This window comes from Budorcas taxicolor, chromosome 3 (genome assembly GCF_023091745.1).
Source record: "Budorcas taxicolor isolate Tak-1 chromosome 3, Takin1.1, whole genome shotgun sequence".
Classification (NCBI taxonomy): domain Eukaryota; kingdom Metazoa; phylum Chordata; class Mammalia; order Artiodactyla; family Bovidae; genus Budorcas; species Budorcas taxicolor.
The window spans coordinates 9,973,025-9,988,844 of NC_068912.1; the positions used below are offsets into that span (position 1 = coordinate 9,973,025).

Sequence of the window (15,820 nt, forward strand, 5' to 3'; positions counted from 1 at the left end):
TGCTTTTCCAGAAAGGACGGCAGGACAAACAATCCCCAGGCTCCATCATGCCCAGGGTTGCCGATACAGAGAGGAAGCCTCCCTGGTAAGAGATCAATGGGGGTCTTATCCCAGGGTGCCCTCTGCAAGGCAAGAACAAATGAGTTTTCCAGGGGAGAGATCGGCCTACAAAGGGGCATTGTGAGTTACTCTGAGGACGGGCTCAGGGGACTGCTCCAGCCGGGCCACGAGGACACTCCCCGACCTGGTGCTGGCTGGAGGTATGTGAGTACTCCTTAGTTCTATTCCCCTTGGCTAAAACTACATCATTTAGGGATGTCTGATTTCAAGGCTCAGATTTACAGTGAAATTAAGTATTAGAAGGAAGGCCAGCAACTTTTGCTCAAAATGAGAGTGAACCTCTCAAGAATTCAAATTGGGTGCAAAGACTATAGAAGCTAAATGGGGTGAGGGGCTAAGTACCCAACAAAGGCAGCAATCTTGGTCCCTCATCCCATTACAGAAGGAGACCAGAGCCCAGAAAACCAGGCAGAGAGGGAATGGTCGGGGGAGGACCCTGGCCAGCCAAGGAGAAGAGACCCCTGAGGCAAAGAAGTGGACTTAAGGCAGGGGATGAGGAGGAGCATCCCTGGCTACCCCCCCAGAAAGAGATGAGGCAATAGGTCTCTGGAGCTGAGAGAAGAGACGGCAAAATGGGGGGTGGCTGGGGAAGAAAAGAAAAACGTTTGTCTGAGACCACTGGGGTGGGTCAGGGTCCAGCCAAGCCACTAAATCTGTACAGAAATCTACGTGGCACCCTTCGCCAGGAAGGGGGAGACCCACCCCAGCACGGTGGGAGCAAAGGTGTGGGCAGTTCAGAGGGTAGTGCTCAGCGATGTTCACGGGGCTCTCTCCCGACCTTCCCCAAGGGGCTGCCTAGGAAAGGCCCCGTGGAAAAAAGGTACTGGCCCCCAGGGCCCAGGAACTTCCCCTGCCCTGAATATGTGGATGGGGAAGAGGTTCAAAGAGCTGGAAGCAAACAACCCTGGTGGGGAGGCTCCAACTCGGGCTGTGCGGGAGGACACGGGGGGTCCCTGCTTAAGAATTCCGGGTTTGCTCAGGTGGGGTGAGCGAACGGGGGAGCAGGTCCATCTGCCACCAGGAGGCTGCGGACAGCGCTGCCCAGGGGGTTTGGCACTATGGCTCTCTGGAGTCAGATCTGTGCCCCCGCAGCCCAGAGAAATCCTTTGGGGAACCACTGGAGAGAACTGCTATAAGAACCTGGGTTCAAGTGGGGCTCTGCCGGGCCCTTCCAGAAGAGACTGTTGGCGGGGAAAGGAGAGGGTGAGAGGCACTGATTCCTGCAGGGCCCGGAGTGACACAAAAGTGAGGGGGTGGGAGGAGGGAGGGGACTTCCCAGGCACTGTTGACAGCAGGATGGTCTCTCCAGGTTTGCATGGGGGTAGTAAGGATGGGGGAGGAGACGGGAGGGGGAGGGGGGTAATTCAAGTAAAAAAAAAAAAAAACTAGAGCAAGAGGAAGAAGGGCTGCGGGGATGTGGCAGGGCCTGGGAGGCACGCCCCCACCACCACCGCAGGAGCCCCCCACACCTCCCAGTCCCCCTGCTCTTGCAGTCACACTGAGGTCTCGGACTGCAACCTCATGACAAACTTGTGCGACTTGGGGTCCACAAATTCCTCGGAGAGTTTGAAGAATGGGACCTTCTTGGTGCTGACCACCAGGCTGAAGTCCTGGCGTTTCAAGAGGAAAACAATGCCATCCTTGAGCCCATTGGTTACCGGCTCCTCGCTCACAAGTGTCCACTGTTTGGCCAGCCAGCGTTCCTTGTGATACTGGATGGTTGGTCCAGCTGCCAGGTACCGCTCCAGGAAGGCCTGAGGAAGCGAGAGGGGACATCTCTGGAAATTTTCCCTCCCACCTACCCACCTCCCCTTTACCCCTCTGGGGGTAAAGCTTCCAAAGACCAACAAGATGTCCCAAGCTCACTCTATGCATACGATCTCAGAGTGTTAGAGCAGGAAAGGGCCTGAGATCATCTGCCTGGGACCCTGGTTTATCAGTGCAGGAGCGGGATCCCACAGAGGTGGTGTGGCTCAGCAGGGTCAGGTCTGGGACTGGCTCTCCTGACCCCCACATCCCCTGCTCTTCCCAGGTACCTGCTATGACCCAGGAAAGCCCTCCCTTGTACTCCTTTCTCTCCGTCCTGCTCGAGTGGGTAGCACTCAGCAGAGCTGCACCAGCAGAAAGCTAGAGGCATCACAGTTGAAGTGCAACATCTGTAGTGACCTGTTCCCCAAAGATGGCTCAGGGGAGGCAATTCTAGGAAGCTGGCCACAGAACTGAACGGCGGAACTGGCTCAAAGAGAGCATGGAGCAAACCACGTCTGGTGGGATTTGGATCTGAAAATTCTGGAACCTCTACAGAGAGGAGAAATAGGTCTCAGTTATTCCCCAAATGGTCCCCGAATTCCCTCTTCTCAGCACCTAAGAATGCTACCCCATTCAGAGATGGAGCAGGTGGAGTAGAGACGAGAGACTGTAAGGAGGTAGGGACAGGAGAGGGATGGAGGATAGGGAAGGAAGTGAAAGAATCAGGAGAGGAAGCAGAGGGAAGGGGCCAGAGTCGGGGAGAGAGAGAGGATGCTGGGGCAGGGGGCCGACCTTGGGCGTCATGTCATGCGTGATGCAGAACTCAAGGTGCTGCAGGATGCTCTCCATGGTGTGGTAAGGCTGCTGCTTGGTCGTGCGAAGGTACTTCTGCATGGCACGGGCCATGGATGCGAAGATGGCCTGGGCTGCCTCCCGGGGGTCCATCACCTCCCTGGGGTTCTTCTGCTCCTCTTCCTGCAGCCGCTTAATGTGGGTGAAGGCCTCCTCCACTGCCACCACAAGCCTAGGGGAGACGAGGGGTGTGGACCAGGCTCCCACCTCTCATCTTCCCCCCGACTTCAGCCCTCCAGCAGCCTGAGAGAGGTCAGGCCTTTGTGCTCTGCCTGAAGCTATAGGCTCTCATCTGGACTCAAGAACCAGGCTTTGGAGGCTGCGTCTGTGCATATGAGAATGCACGTGTATGGGTGGGAGGCAGAGGGTCTTCACCCCTCTAGAAGTAGGAAACAGCTGTAGAGCTCAGTGAGCCCAGCCCGGGACCCAGAGAGGACAATCCAGTGTCAAAGAGAGAGACAACTACGGATCAAACCCTAGAAAAAGCCTTCTAAATGAGCCCCCCTGAACTGCACTTCAGTGAGTGAAACATTATTAGATATAACTACATCAAAATCACACATGTCTATTCAACCGTGATAGCATGAGCAACATTAACTAACACCTGGGGTGGGCAAAGGTAAGGCAAAAAAATGTGCTACAAATCAAGAAGGAAAAGGTAAGAACACAATAGAAAATGGGCAAAGAAGTGAACAAATAATTCATAAGAGACCTGAAAGGCTGGAAAAAGATGACGCTGTTACTAGACAGTACCAAGAAAATTAAATGTTAACAGGATACTATTTATTCATCAAAATGGAAAAAAATTAGGCAAATGTGTGTGTGTGTGTGTGTGTGTGTGTTAGTCACTTAGTTGTGTCCGACTCTTTGAGACCCCATGGACTGTAGCCCGCCAGGCTCCTCCGTAGGCAAATGACTATCATCCAAATACTGGTCAGGATGTTGAAAGTATTCTCTGAGTGCTAGACAGCAATAAGATGCAACAAACCAGATATACAGACAGAGTGAGTCTCAAAAATATGTTTGTAAGATGGAAGCCGGAAAAAGAAGCCCATTTACATTAAAAGTATAGAGACGTGCAAACAAACACCAGTACTGCGGAAACCCAGGAACCTGGGGCTTCAAGTAGCTTAGGATAGGGTTCTGGGCCAAGTACACACGCGGATCTGGGTAATTCTGCTTTATCTCTGTTTATTCTTTTGCCTCCCTGAGGGGCTCAATAAAGTTCCTTTAGAAAAGATCCCTTTGTCTTAGGTGAACCAAGGGGAAAAGTTTTCTCTTGGCTACAACCAAGGTAATGGGGAAGGAAAGGGTCCCCTATGGTAGCAGCAGCCCAGGAGGTCCAGAGATCATGGTCAAGGCAGAAGGCAGAGGAGGCAGGGAACTTTTCCAGCTTCCTTCCCACGGCAACTGGAGACTTGCTGCAATGTCACAGAAATGGGGCTGCTAATCTTCCATCTACTGCAGCCTCGTGTAAAAACAGGACCAGATGCTGGAGAAAAGGGAACCCTCTTGCACTACTGGTGGGAATGTAGAGTGATATAGCCACTACAGAGAACTGTATGGAGATTCCTTTAAAAATTAGGAATAAAACTACCATATGATCCAACAACCCCACTACTGGGTGAATACCCTGAGAAAAACCATAATTCAAAAAGATATATGCACCCCAATGTTCATAGTATACACTAGTAGATACAATAACTAGGACATGGAAGCCACCTATTTGTCCATCAACAGAGATAAAGATGCGGTATGTGTGTGTGTGTGTGTGTGTGTGTGTGTATATATATATATACACACATATATGGAATATTACTCGGCCATAAAAAAGAATGAATTTGAGTCAGTTCTAGTGAGGTAGATAAACCTAGAGCCTGTTATACAGAGTGAAGTAAGTCAGAAAGAGAAAAACAAATAAAGTATATTAATGTAGATATATCGAATCTAGAAAACGGTATTGATGAGTCTATTTCCAGGGAAGGAATGACGATGCAGATATAGAGAATAACTTATGGACACACTGGAGAGAGGAAAGAGTGGGACGAACTGACATATACACACTGCCATGCATAAAACAGATAGCTGGCGAGAAAGTGCTCTATAACCCAGGAAAGCCAGCCTGGCGCTCCCTGACGACTTAGAGGGCGGGCTAGCGGGAGAGGAGGGAGGCGATATATGCACGATTATGGCTGATCTCTGCCACTCTATGCACCTTCTGGCAGAAATCAAAAATCACTTTATGGCAGAAAGTGAAGAGGAACTAAAGAGCCTCTCGATGAAGGTGAAAGAGGAGAGTGAAAAAGCTGGCTTAAAACTCAACATTCAAAAAAGTGAGATCATGGCATCCGGTCCCATCACTTCATGGGGAAACAATGAAAACAGTGACAGGTTTTATTTTCTTGGGCTCCAAAATCATTGCAGATGGTAACTGCAGCCATGAAATTAAAGGACACTTGCTCCTTGGAAGAAAAGCTACGACCAACTTCAGTTCAGTTCAGTTCAGTCACTCAGTCGTGTCTGACTCTTTGCAACCCCATGAACCACAGCATGCCAGGCCTCCCTGTCCATCACCAACTCCCAGAGTCCACCCAAACCCATGTCCGTATGACCAACTTAGACAGCATATTAAAAAGCAGAAACATTACCTTCGCCAACTAAGGTCCATATAAATCAAAGCTATGGTTTTTCCAGTAGTCATGTATGGATGTGAGAGTTGAGCTATAAAGCTGAGCACTGAAGAATTGATGCTTCTCAACTGTGGTGTCAGAGAAGACTCTTGAAAGTCCCTCAAGGAGATCACACCAGTCAATTGTAAAGGAAATCAGTCCTGAATATTCACTGGAAGGACTGATGCTGAAGCTGAAACTCCAGTACACCTGAAAATCCAATACTTTGGCCACCTGACTCATTGGAAAAGACCCTGATGCTGGGAAAGACTGAAGGCAGGAGGAGAAGCAGATGACAGAGGATGAGATGGTTGGACGGCATCACCGACTCGATGGACATGAGTTTGAGCAAGCTCTGGGAGTTGGTGATGGACAGGGAAGCCTGGTGTGCTGCAGTCCATTGGGTCGCAAAGAGTCAGACACAACTGACAGACTGAACTGATGGCTGATTTGCCCTGTTGTACAGCAGACACCAACACAATTTATAAAGCAATTTTCCTCCAATTAAAAGAAAACGTTTTAAAAAACTAAAAAAAAAAAAAAGGAACAGGGTCAGGGCTACCTTCCTCCTTCAAAGCCTGGAGATCATGTGTGAGGAAGGGCAGAGTCCCAAGACCCTCCGTTCCTCCCCTGTAGAAATATCGACAGATGAAGGGCCCTGGCAAGCAGTCGACACCAAGAAAGAATCTTCAGGCATGAACAGCATTCACATAACAATGTGAACAGGAAAAAAGGAAGCATGAGGACAGTGTTTAAGAATTTACCAAGATATGGGCACTAGAGCCTCATTTTTTGCAGGAAAAATGTACCATCTGCTGAGCATGCCTCCAAGATCTACTGGAAGGAGGACTGGTCCAGCCTCAGTCCCTGCCACTGCCAGGGAGGCTCACGGGCTTTAACGGTCCCTGCCCCACGGTGCAGGCAGAACTCAAAGGCCCCATCCACCCCCACCAGATCCCAGTCCCCTGGTTATCCAATAATCTTGGTATGTTTTGCAGAGGTAATGAAAGTGTCAAGTTGGCTGACTTTAAAATAAGGAGATGACCCTGCAGGTAATCTTCATCACGAGCCCTTTGAAGTGGAGTTCTCTCCAGCTGGTGGCAGAAGTCAGACACCTGGTCTTGCTGGCCTCAAGGAAAACTGCCTATGGGCCCAGGTGACCAGGAATTGATTCTGCCAGCAACCAGTGAGCTTGGAAGGGCACCCGGGCTAAAACTAGATTTGTTCTCGCTTTCAGCTCACCTGTGCCTGACTCTCAGGACTGCAAGACAGTAAGTGTGAGCTGCCTCACAGCAGCCAGTTCATGGTGGCTTATTAAGGCAGCGCCAGAAAACGAACGCACACATCCCATCCACATCACCATCGGCTGCAGAAGCCAGGTGGCGCTCCTCTCCCCAGCCTCCCAGCAGCCCCGCACAGCCCCACTCCTCCCCGAGACCCACCTGGCCCTCCGCTTGCGCACCCTCCGCTCATGCTCGGCCTCCTCGTAGTAGTACTCGTTGTGGCTGTTGTCCCGCCTGCGGGCCGCCGCTGCGATCACAGCTCGGGACTGACCCGTGGAGTTGTTGGTACTGTTTTCTGTGCAGAAGCAGGAGAAAGAGAGAGGTTGGTCCCTTCAGAGCGCCGCCTTGATTCCCACTCCAGGAAGTCTGGGGCCAGCCCCCCAACATGTCCAGAGGAAGCCGTGTCCACCCCCCAGGAACACCTCCCTTTCCCAGCCCTCCTGGCCACGACGTCTGGGCAAGGCCCACAGGAAGGCCTCAACGAGGGCGCCAGAGGGCAGGAGTCCTGCACGGGCTCCTCCCCAGTGCGGGAGGGTCGGGCCTCCGAGAGCGAGGGCTGAAGGGCAGACACAGCGGAGCCAGAGGAAGGGGACGCACGGTAGCATAAAGGGAAAGAGAGCAGAATCAGCAGCTAAAACCAGCCACCTGGTGTGAAGGGAGCGGACAGAACGGGAGGGGCTGGGACACAGTCTGAGGAAGGAGAAAGCACGGGAAGAAGGGTGAAAGAGAAGCGGGAGGCAGGAATTTGGGAGTCCTGCTTGGGAGGAGACCAGGAGGCCAAGGAGCAGGGCCGCTCACCCTCTCCGAGGGAATACACCTTGAAGCCAGACACTTTCTTGGCCAGGACGGACTTGGGCAGGTTGAGGAGGGCAGGGTTGTAGACAGGGAAGTCATGGTAATACTTCTCCAGGATCCACACTGCCACACGCTGGATGCTGCAGGGGACACGGCAGGACGGGCAGGCAGAGAAGACAGACAAGGGGCGCGGGGGAGGGACACAGCAGGGTGGGTCAGCAGGGCAGGCAGGACAGAGGGCAGGGACAAGCTGCTTCCAAGAAGCCTGGCTCGGGGCCTGCGGTCTACTCACCAGACCCCTAAGCCTTCCCCAGGGCTGGGCCTGCTACTCCTTCCCTGCTGTGCTGAAGCCCAGGGGAGCAAGGGCACTGGGCCAGGATCCCCAGCCAGGGGTCACCTCCTCCCCTCCAGCATTCCCCTGAAGATTCCCTGCAGGACTAATGATAATCTGGGTGGCCGGGGCGGAGGGGCGGGGCATCCTGCCCACAAGTTTGGGGGGCCGAAGACCTTCCTCCTTATCTTTTCTCTGGGGGGCCCTTCCTCTTGCCAGCTCATCTGAGTCCCCTCAAGAGGCTGCGCCTCCAAGAGCTAGAAACGCGGTGATTCCAAAGAATCACACCTATCTCTTCTTTGGTCCATCCCTCTGTAAGATCCCCAATCTCTGTTCATCTATTCACTCCCAGCTCCTAACTCCCACCCTATCTGCTCCAGGACCCCTCAAGCAGCAAACACTATCGAAAACCTTGAATGTGCAGAGCACACAACTGCCCACCCAGTCCTCCGAGCGCGCCACCTCCGGCCCCGCCATCACACCCCGCCACCCTGTGCCCTGCAGCCCCATCCGCCCCCGCCCCAGGCCGGGCTGCCTGTCCCCACGCGCTTGCACCTGAGATGGCCCACGTTGTAGAAGCGGCTGGCCCCGTCGGTGGAGCGCACGACCTTGAGCGTGAACTGCGGCTGCAGCTGGCGCAGCTCCAGCAGGACCACGGCCAGGTAGTGCACAAAGAGCAGGGCGTCCACCAGCGACACGGCAAACTGCACCACGCCCTGGTAGCTGCGCTCGCGGGCGTCCAGAATGCGGACACCGTAGAAGAGCCAGTAGGACACGACGAGCAGGAAGACGAGCACCATGAGCAGGGCGCGCAGCACGAAGACGCGGGGCAGAGCGGCCTTGGGCCGGCGGAAGAACAGGGCCCAGCTGCCCAGCAGCAGGATGAGCAGCTTGAAGGCCACAGAGATGAAGAGGCCTTCGCAGGCTGTCCCACACGGCTCCAGCTCCTCCCGCCACAGCAGTGGCGGCAGCAGCAGGAAAGCCAGAGGCGTGAGGAAAGAGAGCAGGGCCAGCGTAGCCCCCGCCGCCACACCCAGGTGCCGGGAGCAGTCCAGCGGGACGCTGTCTTCCATGTCCTTGGCGATGCGCGTGAGGTCATCGTGGGAGATGCTGTGCTCCGAGGTGCCCGTTACCACTGTGGTCGTCTCCCCCCAGTTGTCGTCCTACAGCCAGAGCGGAGCGGTCGGAGCGGCCGTGGTGATGGGGAAGAAGAGGAGGAGGAGGAGGCAGGGACACGGGAGAAGAGGCGAGTGGGAAGAAGACAGCAAAGCAGGGAGAGGAGAAAAGAGGGTAATCAACACACACCCAGCCATCCAAGTATTTACTGAGCTCCGCTGTCAGAGGAACCTGGCGGACTACGGTCCATGGAGTCACACAGAGTCTGACCCAACTGGGAGACTAACACTTTCCCTGCATGCCCGAGTCTGGCCCCTGCAGGGATGGCACATCTGAGACCTGGGCCCTCGGAGAGCTTCATGCCATCAGCCAACCAGGAAAAACCTGCACATGCACCCTCATAACAGAGGGTCCAAGAGAGATGCCCAGGAGCTGCTCAGAGAGTGGGATCTGGGGTCAGACTCTCCAGGCGAAGCAGGCAGGCTCGAGCAACCCACTTGCAAGGCCAGGATGAACCATGCTGTGCTGTGCTAAGGTGCTTCAGCCGTGTCCAGCTCTTTGCGACCCTATGGACTGTAGCCCATCAGGCTCCTCTGTCCATTGGGTTCTCCAGGCAAGATTACTAGAATGGGTTGCCATGCCCTCCTTCAGGGAATCTTCCCAACCTAGGGATCAAACCTGAGCCTCTTACATCCCTTCACTGGCAGGTGGGTTCTTCACCGCTAGCACTACCTGGGAAGCCCCAGGCCAGGTAGGTAGGCAGTAGGTACCTGTCCTCGGAGTACGGAGGGCCACTCGAGGATCTGGCTAAGGGAGTGAGCTGACCAAGGCGGCATGGGGGCGAGGAGAGGACACCGAGAAGGGATGGGGAGGTGAGAGACTAGCTCAGGGCATGCGAGACACGGTGCAGACTCAGGGCCACTCCGGGTCACTGGTCTGCCTGGCTGACTCTTCTGGCCCATCTGAATGCCCACCACATGGGCATTTCCCAAGGAAAGGGGAGTCTGAACGGAAGGCAGAAAGTGGAGGCACTGCCTGTCTCAGCTCAGGAAACCCGTGAGTAACCACAACCACTATACCTACACGTGTGCTCCAAGTTTCAAGAGCCTGGGCACACCCCCCAACAGAAGAGCTGATCAGGCTCACTTCAAGAACTCAGGAGGCCAGGTCTCTGGGAGAAGACGGGATTGGGAAAGAGGGAGAAAGATCATTTCCCTTAGGTACTGATCTGCTTCCAGGCCCCAGGAATCCCCAGAGTCTCATGCCTCGTGAGATTTCCAGCTCCGTAAGATGCTCCTAAGAAGGAGGAATGATACACGGACCACCTCAGTCATCCCAAATCCTGCCTCTTCCCTCTTCTAGCACTGGGTGCTGCCTCCTGCCCTCCCTGCCAGGGCCACACAGAGGGCCAGAGAGGCCAGAGCAGGAGCAACCAGCCGAAAACCCCCTCCCATCTCCCCAAGCTCACTTCCTCCCCTTTCTCCATCAACTCCTCCCTCTGACCAGCGGGTGCTATTCTACAGTCAGACACCAGAGGGCACCAGAGTGCCCAGGGGAAATGGGGCTGCCACACCTCCAGCCCCCACCCACCACCGTCCTCCCACTCCACACTCCCAGCCCCCTAACTGGCTGGCATGAGCCCAGAGAAGAGGCAATTCCCATTACACAGCCCAGGTCACATGGGCCATAAAAGATGAAGGAGGCTGCTGCTTCCAAAGGGATCTCTGAATTCTACCAAGATTCTACAGAATTCTACTAAGATGAGGTCCTACCTTGGAACCCTTAACAGGGGTATGACCCAAAATGCCCTCCTTTCTCTGTCGAAAGAGGCCAGGTTTCCAGTCCCTTCCCCTTTCGGATGGACCTCCAGCTTCTCCAGAGATCCGAGTGGAAACATCTGGTCCAGACCTCAGCCCCTGACGCTCACCCGCTCATCCCCTCTCGTGGACTCATTGTCCAGCAGGGGCTCCCCTGGAGCCTGGATCGTCACCGACTTGTCCCCCCGGCTCCCGTCTCGGCTCTTAGAGCGGTGTCGGTCCCGGCGGTCCCTGCAGCAGAAGGCCAGGGGAACAGGCACGGAAGGTCAAGGGGAGGACCCGTGCTTCTCAGCAGCCAGCTTCAGCCCGCCGGCCCTGTGGTGCTCCCACCCCGCTCCCCCACCTGCGTCAGCTCTCATGCACACCCACCTGTGTTTGCGGGAGCTGCGGGAGTGGCCAGACTTGTAGGAATAGCCCGAGTACTGGGACTCGGTGTCCATGGCGTCCGAACGCCGTGCCTTGTAGCGCTCCAGGGCCACAGGCTGGGGCCTTCTGGGGGGCCCCCCTGCCACCTCCTTCAGCACCGGCTTCTTCAGGCCAAGGGGCACCTTCAGGAAATCAACCGTCACCCTGAGGGACTCTATTTTGCTGGACAGGTGGGCTTGTCTCAGAGAAAATCAAGCGGCGCTCCTGAGGAAAGGAAGCAGCTGGTTGGGGTGCGGCTGGAGCTCTCTGTGGGGTCAGAGCAGAGAGGGAGGCCGTGCCCAGGAAGCAGCCGCAGGAAGCTCAGGGGAGCCTCGCTCCCACCTGAGAATGTCCCCCCCAGGCTCCTGCTCTGTCCAGTGGGCCCAGTTCCTCCTGCCCTGCCTCCTAGAAAGAGCAGCCCCAGACTGTGCCCCGGGGTGGGGGAAGATGACAGCAAAGTCCTCCCAGAATGACCCAACTCTGGACCCCCTGCAGGCGAGAGCTGGGCAGCACTTTCCTATTCTCAGCCAGGAACACTGGAGAACGTGGGTTCTGGCCAGGCCAACTGGCTGGCCCGGTGTAGACCGCAGCAGGAGGCAGCTAGCTTCAGTCCAGAGGCTACCCCAGGCCTCTCATCTCCTCCCATTCTTAATGCCTGAGTGCCCACAGGGAGCTGCCTACGGCTGCTTCTCTTGGCGTTGTCTCCCCGGCATGTATGTCAAACATACCCACAGTTACTGTGAGGTTAAGCTGGCTGCTCCCCTTAAGGCTGTGTGTGTGTGTGTCTGTGAGTGGCCTGACTTGTGTGCGTGCACAAATGTGCTCACATGGCCAGGGTGAAGAATGTAAACTACAGATCACGTGGTGAGGGGCAGGCGGGGAAGGTAAGCAGAAACCATTCTCTAAAAACCTGACATCCTGAACCAGGCAATGTCAAGAGCTTCTCTGACCACTGTGCACCTAGGGGCAGTGTCTTTCTTCCACACTTTCACCTTCTGGTTCAGCAGAGGAGAGGACCTCTCCGTCTCCCATCCTCCCTAACTCTCACCCAACCCTGTTTACCACCTCACAACCCAGCCCCAAGCCCTTCACAAAAGCCCCCTTCACTCCCAGCACCCAAAGGTACATCCCTGGGCACTGAGCAGTTATTCCCCACCTTTGCTCACTGAGTTGTCACCTCTTGCTTAGGCCCCATCAGGAAACCATATCCCCTGCCAAGCCCTGAGCACAGTGGGGAAGAAACCCCAGATTCACAGCCCAGCAGGGTTGGTGCATGTAAACAGGTGCATAGAAACAACTAACTACATCAGAGATGAAAGGAGGACAAGGACAGTATGACAGACAAGTCTGGGGAGCAGGGCTCCTTTAAACTGAGTGGTTCTGAAAAATCTGAGAAAACAACAACCAAGCCTGAAGGAGCACAGGGGCTAAGCAGGTAGAGTGGAGGGGAAAGCCTGCAGAGCAGACAGCCACCCACAGGAAGGCCAAAGGCGGCCGAGAGTTGGGTGGCCCAGTGGAGCCAACTGGGTATGAGGGAGGGAGAGGCAATGGAAGGTGAGGCTGAAGAGGTGGCCAGGGGTCGGGGCGTTGCAAACCCCAGGGGTGAGGGAAAGAGTGCGTGCATACTAAGTTGCTCAGTCATGTCAGACTCTTTTCGACCCCATGGACCATAGTCCACCAGGCTCCTCTGTCTAGGGAAGTCTCCAGGCAAGAATGCTGGAGTGGGTTGCCATGCCCTTCTCCAGGGCATCTTCCCAATCCAGGGATCGAACTCGCGTCTCCTGTGACTCCTGCACTGCAGGCGGATCCTTCACTGCTGAGCCACCGGGGAAGCCCCAGGTTGCAGGAAGAGCTAAGTTAATTCAGTGGGAAGCCTGGGAAGGGTTTTAGGTCTCCAGACAGAGACTGGAAAGAAGGGAAGGCAGAAGCAGGGAGACAAGGAAGGAGGTGACTGCAGTGATGGGGCAGAGCAGCACACGAGGTGTGAAATAGTCACATTCGTGACATATGCTGGGCAGGACCAGCAGGACTTAACTGGACTGGCTGAGGGGGAGGGGAGCACCAAGATCTCTGGCCTGAGTGTGAGAGGAGGTGGCAGTGCCATTTCAGGTGGGAAGGCTGGGGAGGAACTGGTGAGTTTGGTTTCCGGCATGCTGAGTTCATGCCTGTGAGACAGGCAGTTAAACAGGCAGCTGAGTGTCAGAGGAGCTAGACTCAGAAAAGAGTCTGAGCTGGAGGTATGGATGGTGTGCAAGGTCAAGGGAACGAATGAGATCACCCAGTGAGAGGGTTAATAGGGGGTCCCTTTGAACCCCAACATGTAAACACGTCCGAGGACACAGAACAGGCAAAGGGGCTGAGGCCATGAGGCCAGAGGAGCAAGGAGACCCGAAGAGCGGGCTCTTGTGCAGCCAAGAATTACTGTTCCAAGGTGGGAATAAAATCAGCCAAGCCAAGCGCTACCACGAGGTCGATTCTGCTAAGAACTAAAATGAATTTGCCTTATGTAGCTGTTAACTTTTCTCCAACTGAACTGAACCATCAGTGACTTGAGAATAAGAACCATGATTGGTACGGACTTGCAGCCTCCACCTCTCCATCGGCACGCAGCTAGGAACTGACACCGCCTGACTCTCGGGGAAACTGCAAACACTGAGGGAGATGAAATAAATGCTACCTCCATTCATTCATCTTCCTCACAGAGGTATGTGAAGACACTCCATGGCCTGGTGACGTTTGTCCGTAGCCCCACATCAAGACAAGTATACGACACAGACACACTCAGGCAACAGAGACGACATCTTCACCCACCCACCCTAAACCCTTCTAGAGACCTTCGCCACAAACAAGGCCCTATTCACCTTCTTACCTGCAAATTATGCTGGACTCCTCTACCCCATCTCCCAAGAACCCATTCCCTGATATAGTTCAGACACGTCGCCTGTATCTCTCCTGCTGTGGTTCAGCCCATTCTTTCTGGTCTTCCTCCTACAAACTCAATTTCACCAGGAGGTTCAAAGAGAACACGTGGGTGACAGGGTGAGGGAAGTGGAAAAATTAAGAGGAAAAGGACTGCCATGGCCTCGAGTCTAGACAGAGACACAATAACCCAGACTCTCTGAATTCTCACATCTGCCAGAGGAGTCAACACCAAAAAGAGCCTGGGATTTGCCCCCGAGTATCTGAGTTTAAAACCTAACTCTCCCACTGAGGAGCTGTGTGTTCATGCGCAAGTTACTTAACTTTGCTGTTCCTGGCAGCCTGGTAGGCTCATTGGTAAAACAGGGGAAATGATGTTTTACATCAACACCTCATGGGGTTGTTGTTAAGTATACTGGGGATAAAATAAGTACTTTAACAAACTGCTCAGCAAGTAATAAGTTAAGCAATTAATACAATCTGACTTCACGGTCACTCCTGCTCCAATCCCCAGACACTTCCTCTGAGACTTGGGAAAAAGGTGGTATAAATAAATCTTGCTGCTTGTACAACTAAAGTCACACACACAAACACTCACACATACACAGCAGATCAGAACCACCACTTCAAACACAGCCAGGAGGGAAGCTGATGCCATTGTGCTTCCCCTACAGATAAATTTCAAACCAGACAGGGTGCCAGTCCCCTCCCAACCCTTTGTTCTAAACTGTTCCAGCCTAGAGCTCCCTACCTTCCTCCCAGCTGCTGATTAAAGGCCCAGCATAAACCTGGCTCCCCTGGCCTGCTTCTCCCACTCCTACCAACCCAACTCAAGGTATTCAGAAAGCACCCAAACATGCTGCTCCCTCCCCTTCCAAACAGAGAGGCCAAAATGAACCCAGTTTCTGAGACCTTTGCCTGCTGTCTCATGGAGCACCCCAGGAATCTAACCCAAGCACTGGAGAGGCTACGGGGAGGGACTTAGGTTGAGAAACAAGAAGGGCAGAAGTTCCCCTTGTTTAATCGGACCCAGGAATCAGGGGTTTGGAGGGTCTCCCAGGTGGGCAGCATTCCCAGGTAAGAGGGTGGGGGAGGGGATCACTGGATGGAATCAACAAGTGGAAATATGGGAGGCAGGACGGACCCGGACAGGGAGGGAAGTCCGGACTTCGTCCAGGGCAGGGAGGGCCCTGGTTTAAAGGGTGGGAGGCTGTTAAAGGGAATATGTTCCACTGCTTTTCACCATGCCCCCAACCCCACCTCAGACACAAAAACACAGTGACTCGGCCCCCTGCTCAGGCCAACCATGGATTATCTGGGGTTAAAAACAGGCCAGAGAGGAGTGAGGGAAGGAAGAGAAAGTCTGTCACAAAAGGGAGACCCTTCTCCCCTCCAAAGGCCTTTCAGAAATAAAATTAATGGAATGTGTCTCAGTATCATCCCATGAGGATTGGGGTGAGGACCGGGGGGAGAAATGTGGGGGCTTTTGTCCCTGCTGCCCAGCTTCTCCCACATTGATCACCATGGCAACTAAAGCCCCCCGTTGCCTAGGTGATGGCAGCCAGGTCCTGGAACCCATACCCAGCATCCAAAGCGAGAGAGGTTATGGAGGTGGGGGGGTAGGGACAGAGCGGGAGAGAATGGGGTTTCTCCTCTGGCGGCCCCAGCTTTTGTATAAGCTCTGGGATCAGGTTTCTTCAGGAAACAATCAGAGGCCTTTGGAAAAAATACACTCAGAACCTGGCAACAGGCAGAGGGAGTAAG

At 54.3% G+C, this 15,820-nt stretch overlaps 1 protein-coding gene across 1 annotated transcript; it reads right to left on the reverse strand.

Moving 5' to 3' along the window:
• Positions 1 to 1,613: 1,613 nt before the first annotated feature.
• Positions 1,614 to 11,172, reverse strand: VANGL2 (VANGL planar cell polarity protein 2). Its single transcript, XM_052637844.1, has 7 exons — positions 11,102 to 11,172; positions 10,843 to 10,963; positions 8,355 to 8,962; positions 7,472 to 7,608; positions 6,833 to 6,968; positions 2,662 to 2,893; positions 1,614 to 1,874 (listed from the first exon to the last, which is right to left on the reverse strand). The coding sequence occupies exons 1-7, from the start codon at positions 11,170 to 11,172 to the stop codon at positions 1,614 to 1,616; spliced, it is 1,566 nt and encodes a 521-aa protein (XP_052493804.1).
• Between the last annotated feature and the right edge of the window lie 4,648 nt (positions 11,173 to 15,820).

Excerpts from the sequence above, each read along its gene's own strand:
- VANGL2 (XM_052637844.1), bottom strand. The coding sequence starts at position 11,172 with ATGGACACCGAGTCCCAGTACTCGGGCTATTCCTACAAGTCTGGCCAC. Across the intron at positions 8,963-10,842 it reads CCACGAGAGGGGATGAGCGG|GACGACAACTGGGGGGAGAC; the intron begins GTGAGCGTCAGG and ends CTCTGGCTGTAG. Across the intron at positions 2,894-6,832 it reads GTGCGCAAGCGGAGGGCCAG|GCTTGTGGTGGCAGTGGAGG; the intron begins GTGGGTCTCGGG and ends CGTCTCCCCTAG.